The following is an 11,063-nucleotide window of genomic DNA, read 5'->3' on the forward strand; positions in this document are numbered from 1 at the left end:
CACAATCTGCTGTGATCTACGCAGTCAAACGCTTTCGCATAATCAATAAAGCAGAAGTAAATGGGTTTCTGGAACTCTCTTGCTTTTTCCATGATCCAGCGAAGGTTGGCAATTTGGTCTTTAGTTTCTCTGCCCTTGCGAAACCCAGCTTGCACGTCCGGAAGCTCCCGATCCACATACTGCTGCAGCCTACCTTGCAGGATTTTTAACATCACCTTGCTAGCATGCGAAATAAGCGCGATCGTCCGGTAGTTGGAACAATCTTTGGCACTGCCTTTCTTTGGAATGGGGATGTAAACTGACCTCCTCCAATCCTGTGGCCACTGCAGGGTTGTCCAAATCTTTTGACATAATGTATGCAGTGTGTTAACAGCTTCGTGGTTGAGGTTTTGAAGCAACTCAGCTGGAATACCATCAATTGCGCTAGCTTTGTTCTTAGCAAGGCTGGCTAAGGCCCATTCAACTTCACTCTTCAGGATGCCCGGCTCGAGATCAGTAATCACAACCGGCTTATGTTGGGTTTGCACATCCGGGTCCTTCTTGTACAGTTCTTCTGTGTATTCCTGCCACCTCTTTTTTATCTCTGAGGCTTCAGTGAGGTCCTTGCCTCGTTTGTCCTTTATCACGCCCAGCTTAGCACAGAAGCACACATAGGCAGACTGCCAAAAGCAGAACACACCGATGGTATTGCCAGTCCTTTCTCCATGCCTGAGTTGCTTGCGGCAATAGATGAGGCCAAACGGAAGACATCACCCGGTCCGGATGCCATTCCGTATGAAGGATACAAGAGTCTGAGTAACGCTGTACTAACTCAACTTCTGGACACCATTAACAAGGTATAGCTAGACGCCTCTGTACCCGAGACCTGGAAATCAGCCATTGTGATCCCAATTCCAAAACAATGGAAGCCACCGACGGATCTCGGCAACTATCGGCCGATTTCTCTAACATCAACACTGTGCAAGCGGACAGAAAAAATGTTAGCCACACGAATGTCCTGGTGGCTGGAGCAGCACGGTTTCTACCACCCCGCATAAATTGGCCTCCGTCCATCCATAGGCACTGAAGTTGGGCTGGATGTTTTGGCCTCGCAAGTTCTGTCGTCAACCCGAAGCCGCAATGTGCGCACTATTCTCGCGATGGATGTCGAAAAAGCGTATGATAACATTAGCCACGACGACAGTTTGAATTGTATTGACACGCTGCATTTCCCTCTTAGGGTACGCACTTTCGTAAAATTATTCCTTGAAAACAGGAGATTTCCAATACAGCTTACAAAACATCCAAATTTTCTTTGCTGATAAATGAAAGTTAAACATATTTTAATTATTTTGGTATAAGTGGTAGTTGAATGGCTGCTTGACGTCACACAGAAGCCGACCAATAGTCATTCGAAAACGCATATTCGTGGTAGCGTTGCACAAAGGAGGAGGAGGATGGCAAAAGTCGAAGGAAAGAGAGCGCCAACTTTCGGATAAGATTGTGGGTCCTGTACTGCGCATAGACATGTTGTGTTATTACGTCCAAATGTGTATCACAGCATAATCTAGCGACTGAGATAGTTTGTGAGCAATGGTCGAGAGGTGTTGGAGGGCCCCTTTAATTTCTACTATGTACGGATACACGTGCACCCCACTCGCTTTCCTGGTCAGCTGCGAATGCAATGAAATCACGAGACGACGCGCGCCTGCCACGCGAATGTGAAGGGGAAAAGCATAACTACGCTCACCCGCCACGAGCGATATCACGGTACCACGCTGGCCACTTACGGAAGGGTGCATTCCAAACCCGAGAAGCAACTGATTGGTTCTCGTTCTGCAATACCGAGAGGGATACAACTAGATGCTCGCGGCGGGAGACGGAGTTTCTTCCCTGACTTGCTTCCCGAGAAGGACCACCCTTCTCCTGCATGATGGACGACCACGGTGACCTAACCGTGCTCTGTTTTATTGGGTAGAACTTTTTTCCGCCTTGCGCGTCTTACCCTGGGTTAGGGTTAATAAACTGTACCTAGCCTGTTCTACTGATGCCTGTTTCGTTCTAACCTGCCGAGGCTAAGATCTTGCACCATGGTTTTAGTAAATGTGCCCTGTACGAGAAACGCCTGCCCGTAGCTGTCAAAAAGGCTCGTGTTTCCCGGCCGGTTTTGCGAATTGTGACGCCATAACTTTGCACTCGACCATGGCGAAGTTTGCTATAGAACTTTAAGGAGCGGACAGCTACCGACGCTTCAACAAAAGAGGGAAACCGGAATACCTGACTTGCAGGATTTGTACAGGTCGTCACAGCTAGTAGCACATGTTGAGGGCTAGCTGTTGGACGTGCCGTTGGAGCCTTCAGAAGGGGTTCAGGATATAGACTTTCAGCGTTATACGAGGAATAGCCGAGCGATATTCATTGACGCGTTGCCGGGAATTGACGGAGGTGCCCCCAAGCCTGGCTTGGGTGCACCTCGCCACTCTGCGGCGCGGAAAATGAGGCACCGACGCCCAACTGTTCACTGCCTGCAGCGGTTCCGCCCGATTCCATGGGCGTTAGCCTTGTGGTATTTTAGTAGCTTGTGGTATTTTTCAAGCTCCTTAGAATAGTTTATACCTCATTTTCATCACTCGGTTAAAAAAAGATTGTGAAACTCTATCATGCAGAAATTTAGGAAAATCATTGCAGCGAGATTGACTCCCGACGGCAGTAAGAGATTCGCTAAAAGCAATGGCCAGACGACACCTTAGCTCAATACCATCCACTGTTTAGCTTTTAAGAATATTTGGGTGAGTAATTTTGTTTAATGTAATTAGGCCGCCTCAATTTTTCTTTATGATTATTAGAGAATTCTTCATCAGAGAGGTTGTTGCGGTAAGTCCTTCTAGCTGTCCTGATTTGTTTGTTCAAAATGTTCCTAAATGCTTTAAAGCGGGTCATAGTGCGGTATCCTTAGTGATAATAAGTTTTAAATACATTCTTCTTAAAAAAATAACAGGACGCATGAAGAAATTAGGTTTTATTTATGTACCGACTGTGTGGTTTCCACTGGAAAGTTTTGATCCGTTGTAGATGGCGCATGAGAGGCCTTTCCAGTGAGAGGTCATAGTGCAATATTTGCAGTGTGTGTTCTACTGACGTTTCTTAGAAAATCGCCTTTTCCGCTTGTTCTTGTTGCCTTTGCCTTTATTTTTACCTTTTCCTTTGCCTTTGTCTTGGCAAACAATTCCAGCGCCACAGCATGCAGGATATGGAGCGTCTAGAGCAAGAGAACGGGAACATTGGGGGTCCGAAGGCTCTGGATCAGGGCACCTTGAACAAAAAAGGAAGGAATTTTACTAGGGCTGAAGTTCCTTTTCTCGATTTATTTCTTTACACAAGGTCACTAGTGATAAAGCGTCTTTATTTTTATTGCGTGTCTCCATTAATTTCTGGAGACCTGGACGAATAGCTCCGTTCAGGTGCACACATTCCTACATTCGGTGTGGGATGTTTTTCATTTTTTACTTTTTACTAATTTATTTATTTATTTCATAAATACTGCCGACTGCCCTTTGGCGGTCAAGGCAGGAGTGCACAAAGAAAAAAAGAAAAAAAAAATTACAAAGTAGTAACAACCAAATAACAGCAACACAGGGCGATTACAGTACGAGAACAAAATTCAACAAGACCAACGGGAAGCAAAAAAGTACAGGCAAATCATCCGACGTCAAACAGACGAAGTGAACAGAATAAAAACAAGGAAATCGAAATACACTGTGTACTAGACGCGCTACTGCGATACATGAGCCGAAACAGCAGACAAGAAAGATTCTGAAGATACCAGGTTGGTGATATCGCTTGGCAGTCGGTTCCAATCGGAAATGGTGCGTGGAAAGAAGGAACAAGAACATGCTTTTGTTCGGCATCGTGGTATCAAGATAGTCCGTTCGTGTTTGTTACGGGTGGAGCGTGTTGTGTTGTATTGCATGTAACTCTGAAAATTCAGTTTTGTTTTATTATGTATGATATTGAACAACATTTTTAGTCGGTGCTGCTTTCGACGGGATTCAAGCGTGGGAAGCCCAGATCTGTTGAGCAAATCAGATACCGAGAGCTGCCGACCATAAGCGTGGTAAATAAACCGGAGTGCTTTCCTCTGGACGCCTTCAAGAATTTTTATATCCGTTTTTGTGTGCGGATCCCATACAGCGTCGGCGTATTCGAGCACTGGACGCACAAGTGATGTGTATGCTGTCAGTTTAGTTTTGCTTGTGCAATGCTTTAGGCGGTGCTTTAAAAACCGAAGTTTTTTGGACGCTGCTGAGACAATGGACTGGATGTGTGCGCTCCAGTTCAGGTTGGATGTCATGGTTACCCCAAGATATTTCACCTGAGTCACTGAGTTGATCGGAAGGCCATTGATTTTGTATGTGCATTGGAGCGGTTGTTTCTTTCGTGTTACTGTCATTTTTCCGCATTTTGAACTGTTTATACCCATTTGCCAAGTACAACACCAGCTAGAAACTGCTGTTAAGTAGTTGGCTAGGAGTGCCTGGTCTTCGACTGATGTGATACTATGGTATATAACACAGTCGTCGGCGAAGAACCGACAGCGTATGCGTGAGTTGAAGGACAGGTCGTTCAAATAAATAAGGAAGAGAAGCGGCCCAAGGACTGAGTCCTGGGGAACTCCTGAAAGTACTGGCGCTTTTGTGGAATGAGATTCAGATATCTGAACAAACTGATGCCGCTGTGTAAGGTAGAAATCTAACCATTGTACTACTTGCCGATTATTTAACCACCACCTTATTTTTAACAAAAGATTGCCATGCGAAACCCGGTCAAACGCTTTTTCGAAGTCAATGAAAATTAAATCTACCTGTCCATTATTGTCTAGTGACATCATAATTTCATTTGTAATATGAATAAGCTGCGTCACTGTCGACAAGCCTTGCCGAAACCCGTGCTGGCTTTCAATAAAAAAACCGCTTCCCTCTAAGAATGAACTTATGTGCTTGAAAATAAAATGTTCTAATACCTTACTAGACGTACATAACAAAGAAATTGGCCTGTAATTCTTCACGCAAAGCTTGTCTCCTGATTTGTGAATGGGTATCACCTTTGCTGTTTTCCAATCGTTAGGAATTTCTCCTGTCCTGAGACTTTCAGTAAAAATAATGAAAAGGTATTTAGCGCACCACTCAGCATATCTGTACAGAAAAGCGTTAGGGATATCGTCTGGTCCAGAGGATTTTTTTGTGCTCAACTCCAATAGAGCCGAAACAATACCCTCCTCGTTAATAATTAGGTCTGGCAGATTGAAATAGCTAGTTCGAGATTCGGAGACTGAGTTGCTGTTACTCAGGAATACAGAAGAAAAGTGCTCATTGACGGCAGTCGCTAAGCAGAGGGAGTCGGTAACAACTGTGTTGTTAAGGAGAAGTTTGTTAACCGGGTCTTTTTTCTGTGACAGATGCCTCCAGAACTTTTGGGGGTCAGTTTTTAGAAAATTGTGCATCTTGACATTAAAAAAGTGGTACCGTGAAGATTTTATTTTTGAACGCAGTTCAGCCCGAAGAGCCGGCAAAGCACCACCAACTTTATTGCTTGACCTTGATAAGCGCCTCACGCGACGTTTTAACTGTATGATCTCGCGTGTTATCCAGGGACATGCCATTTTCAGCTTCTTATGTTTAAGCGGCACGTACTTGTTGATACATTGAAGAACCGTACTTTTGAATTCTAACCACAAGTCGTTCACACTTGTACGCCCATCAGTGTATTTTTTTGCAAAGGATTCATACGTAAGTTCAAGCTGGTCTAGAACGCTTTCATCCTGAGCATTGTTAAAGTCGCGAAACACTTTTCCTGCCTGATGAACAATTACTGGTCGCAGCAATTCGCTTTTAAAGAGCACCGCTTCATGGCCTTATATTCCGGGAAAGACATCTGTCGAAAAGCCCAATTGACTAACAGGGTCCGATATAAATACTAGGTCAAGAAGAGAACTGGTATTTTCTGTAATGCGCGTAGGTTTCTGAACAACCTGGTTTAAGTTATAGTTGAAAGCAATGGTGAGCAAAGCATCCGAGTTAGCACACAAATTTTGATCGCACAGAGAATGCCAGTTGATGTTTGGCAAGTTAAAATCGCCGCAAACGATAACATGGCTATAGCGCTTTGTATGTTCATTTAAAAAGTCGTGCAAGTTGTCCAGTACAGATGTATCAGCATTCGGTGGTCGGTAAATAACACCTATTAAAAGACTAAGCTGAAGAAGACGGAGAACAACCCAAACCATTTCAGTGTTGGTGTGATGCAGTATCAGCGTATAGTCAATGCCTTTCTTTATCAGAATAGCGACACCGCCCCCTCTTGAAGTGCGGTCGCGACGAACGATTTCGTATTGATCGGATGTGATAACTGCATCATTCGGAATTGCATCATGAAGCCATGTTTCTGTCAGAACAGCAGCGTCAGGATCGTGTGTGAAGAGGAGGCTTTCAAGTTCGTCGAATTTATTTACTATGCTTCTAGCATTAATATTAAGCACGGAAAAGGAATTCAAGGATGGCTGTGTTCTTAGTGCTCCTGAGCTCTGTGTGTTACTTTGTGCGGACACGAGTTTGGAAACAGACCATCACTTTGGAGCGCAGGGAACTCTTTCATTGCGGGCGTCGTCCCATCGATGCAGTTTGCCGTTTATTTTAATTTTGTCAAACTTGAGCATGATCTTCTCTGCTTTCAGCCTTTGCTCTTTCGCACTTTCCCAAAGCTTCTTTCGTATTGACTGAACGCGAGGGGAGAAGTCCTCGGATATACTATAGCCTGAGTTTTTCAGATTTCTACAGCTTTTGAGAATTCTCTTTGGCCCTCCCGTCAACTAGCTTAAAGATAACTGGTCTGCATTTGTCCTCTGCTGGCTTCCCTATTCTGTGGATACGCTCAATAGCCACATCCGAAATATTCAACCGGTCCAGAAGAACATCCTTGCAGACCGTGTTCTCAAGGTCTTGGGGCGTTTCGTCCTCGGTTTCCTTAACGCCAAACACAATTAGGTTGTTCCGCCTGCTTCTATTCTCTAGGTCGTCTACTTTCATAAGTAGACTGTCGACAGTTTTTTCCAGTGATTCGACTTTAGAGGTGTAGTCAGTAACCGTTGAGGAAATATCGTCTAGCTTTTTTTCGATGGCAGACAGTCTCGTGTTAGTAGAGCTTGTATTTTGTTTCAGCTGTTTAAGATCTTCCATTATTATTTGCAGCATTTCCTGTGTCGAAGGACCTGGGTTTGGTTCAACGTCACCACACATAGCAAGCACGTCAACAAAACAATGATACATTGCTGTAAGGAGCGTAACTAACGGCCGTGGGCACGGCAGAAGCAGTAGGCACACATTGTCACTGCGGTAAGAGTAAACAGGCTGTTTGTCTCTTACCTGGACAAAAAACAGGAACGGATTTGTTAGCCGCATGGTTCCAACGCCTCCACCGTGCCCACTTGTCGCGAACCGGGCAGAAGCTTCTCTTTTATGTGCTGTGACTGGTGACGTAGTCGATGGTGGCGTGCGATGCGCATGCAGTAGTGGTGGCCAGTTGCGCAGTCCTATCAGTTTGGTCTTCGCGATGCATTCCGATGAAGAAATCACGCCGGAAACACGATGGTCGGTCCAATTTCCAGTGCTATCGTGGTACGCCCCCTGTGATGCGGGTTCCACGTTCACGAAAAACACGGCCTGGACAAAAAACAGGAACGGATTTGTTAGCCGCATGATTCCAACGCCTCCGCCGTGCCCACTGGTCGCGAACCGGGCAGAAGCTTCTCTTTTATGTGCTGTGACTGGTGACGTAGTCGATGGTGGCGTGCGATGCGCATGCAGTAGTGGTGTCCAGTTGCGCAGTCCTATCAGTTGGTCTTCGCGATGCATTCCGATGAAGAAATCACGCCGGAAACACGATGGTCGGTCCAATTTCCAGTGCTATCGTGGTACGCCCCCTGTGATGCGGGTTCCACGTTCACGAAAAACACGGCCTGGACAAAAAACAGGAACGGATTTGTTAGCCGCATGATTCCAACGCCTCCGCCGTGCCCACTGGTCGCGAACCGGGCAGACGCTTCTCTTTTATGTGCTGTGACTGGTGACGTAGTCGATGGTGGCGTGCGATGCGCATGCAGTAGTGGTGTCCAGTTGCGCAGTCCTATCAGTTGGTCTTCGCGATGCATTCCGATGAAGAAATCACGCCGGAAACACGATGGTCGGTCCAATTTCCAGTGCTGTCGTGGTACGCCCCCTGTGATGCGGGTTCCACGTTCACGAAAAACACGGCCTGGACAAAAAACAGGAACGGATTTGTTAGCCGCATGGTTCCAACGCCTCCGCCGTGCCCACGCCGTGCCCAATGTGCCAGTTGAGGCGTTTATTTTCAGAAGATTGCTAGGATGAAAAGTGGTCTTCGTAGGCTAGCCAGATTCTTCACAAAAGAAAGGTTTGACCCAATTTCTTAGTACATTTGTGGCAGCAATTATTATGAAACTCTAAATCACAATGTTGAAATTTATACGCCGTTTAGTACCTGTTACGCTACAGCCCTTCACATCGAATTGCGCATTCCAGTGAGTCGTATTTATATGATAATTAGCTTGTAAGGTTCTATATCATTTATATCACAAAAGTGGGCTGTATAGCACCATATTTCGTTTTGCATGCAGCGTCTCCTTTGCAGTAATTCTTTCATTATACCTCAATCAATTACTAGTTTATTGATAGATGAGAGCTTGCGCGCATTATTCAGCTTTTGTAAAGATTCGTGCTTGATATTATTTTGCGTCCCAACTATTTCCATGCACGGATAGTGGATTTTCAATGAACATGTCAATGACATAATTGTCTCAGTTAAAAAATGTCACTATATATACAGACGATTTAGTAGTTTATATGACTATATACCTGTGGTTTGACTACTCTCACGATTGATAAAGTTTAAACTGGACGATGAGGAATCTGTGTCTAGTACTACAGAATATAAATATATTTCAATTACACGGGCCACATTGGCGTTAGTGGTGATATAGCATGCTTGCCAGAGTAATTCAAAGACTGGCGTTTTGATATATATCAGACGGTCATGGACCATATCCTTGCCGCGCATCCAGCAGTTAAATGAGTACGAATTTCAAGAATTCCTTTGTGCTTCGCAATGTCAACGTCCCAATCACCATGTTCAGTGGTACTACACCCACTGCAAGTCAAAATCTTGTTTCATACCATGCGTGAACCCTAAACATTTCATAATCTCATCCTTTCGCCTAACGTTCTACTGCCCCCCGCAAGGCTTGAATTAATTTGGAACCTAGTTTGTTACCATTATCGGCCATCGGGGGGACTTTTGTATTCATATTATACGCGATGCTCGTGCCCATTTCTTAATTTTTACTAGGATGGCATTAACCCGCGCTTGTCTCATAAACCATATTACTCGCACCTTCCTTAACAATACCCATATCATTTTCCCTTCCATATCTCATTGCGTTGGGGTCAATGTAAGTTGGAGCCATGTCGTTAGTCTCCTCCTTGTTGGCCATAGAGGAGTATCGGAATGATACTGCTATGATACAGTTTTGTCATTGAAACTACTTCTTTCATAATACCTGTATGGCTGCTGAACAATCGGATTGGTGAAATGCCGTCTCACAATCTGTGAATGCTGCGCACAGTAGGTTGGCTATAATGCGGATTTTCTTATGACCATTTGGGCAGCTTAAATGTGGTCTACTGACGAGTAGATTTTGCGAAAGCCCTATGGTTGATAGAAACTGATAGTTCCCCTGAATTCGTTCGCTGTTGCTTTAGCAAAAGTACCTTGTAAACAATGAATAGCAAGCACTCTGGCGTGTAGTTTTTGAAGAGATACATGTTCGTTTTCATACCGAATGAAACATATTTATCACAACTTAAATAGATGCGGGTGCATCACAGATAATTATAAATTTCCGTATCGTAAAGGGTAGTGCAGGCTCACGGTAACGCGGGGGACATTGACAAGGGTCAGCCTCTGGCAGCAGTGGTTCCTTGTGAGTACGTAGTACAATGGCGCCTGTCGGCACAAAGGTATTTGCGCAGTGCAAGGTGAACACAACGGATAAAAGCCGGTGGAGCGGCCGACGTAAAGGCTGGTGAGTCGAGGTTGCAACGACGGGGCCCGTGCATACAAAAGAGATGGACCTGAATGGCAGGTTGCGTTGCGTGTCGTTTCTACAACAATAGTGCGCTCTCAAAAGATAGGTCACTAACGGTGCAGAGTTTGGGAGAAACGATAAGCCAAGACAACTGCCACTTATCGCTTTGCATGAAGCCATTAAGTAAGGCAAGGATGCGCGGAAACGACAACCCCAAATAAGCATTGACAACCGGGGCGCCGTGGTGTAGAGAAACGTTTGTGGAACAAATCCCGGAATTTGGAGGGATAATTGTTGTCGCTAGGGTCGGTGCCGTTTTTATGTTTTGACTGTTTTGTTGCTCTTTTTGCTTGCATAAGTGTCTCGGGAGAGAGTTATTAGCAGTAGAAATGTTAAGAGGGGTGTGATAGGCAGCAAGTAACCAATTATGCTGATGCTTGCTGCAAATAGCTAGGATTCGAGTGTGGGCTGGGGCCTCAGGCATTAAAAGTGAGCCCCGGAGCCCCGTCGAGTGTTCTATGCTAATGCTTAATGCGTCATCCTCGACTAGACTAATTTAGCTAGATCTATCTTTACCAAACCTTGTTGTTTATACTCTAGTTTATTGTATAAGCTTGAGTTAATGTCTTTGTGGTCTCTAAGTGTTGCTATCCGTATTTAGTCAGTCATGGTCGCTCTACGTCACCGCAACGGAAGAACAGACCAGAAAATTCACTCCATAAGGGGCGGTGAGATTTTTATGCTACCACATCCCCCTTTAAACACATCTACTCGTACCTTGTCTTGACCAGCGGCTTGCTTCAATTCCAAAGCTTCTAAGGTTTTGCGTGCTTATTTTCTTTCCGGCCCGATGTCTTATCGCTTTGCATATTTCTGCTGGGAGCTACAGTGCGCCAAATTGGCTGCTTATGATGTCGTCTGACGATGA

The 11,063-nt window shown here is 45.0% G+C and overlaps 1 protein-coding gene across 2 annotated transcripts in view; it reads right to left on the bottom strand.

The window, feature by feature from the left end:
- Positions 1 to 3,001: 3,001 nt before the first annotated feature.
- The window catches only part of LOC146181132 (uncharacterized), a 71,212-nt gene continuing 63,150 nt past the window's right edge, over positions 3,002 to 11,063 (bottom strand). For both annotated transcript variants that reach the window (XM_084576273.1, XM_084576272.1), the window contains exon 6: positions 3,002 to 3,291. In XM_084576273.1, coding sequence (XP_084432399.1) covers positions 3,111 to 3,291 — 181 coding nt within the window. In that variant the 3' untranslated portion in view covers positions 3,002 to 3,110. The remainder of the gene's footprint in view (positions 3,292 to 11,063) is intronic.

The sequence above is a fragment of the Amblyomma maculatum genome, chromosome 8, assembly GCF_055883805.1.
Source record: "Amblyomma maculatum isolate TAMU_Amacu chromosome 8, ASM5588380v1, whole genome shotgun sequence".
Taxonomy (NCBI): Eukaryota; Metazoa; Arthropoda; class Arachnida; order Ixodida; family Ixodidae; genus Amblyomma; species Amblyomma maculatum.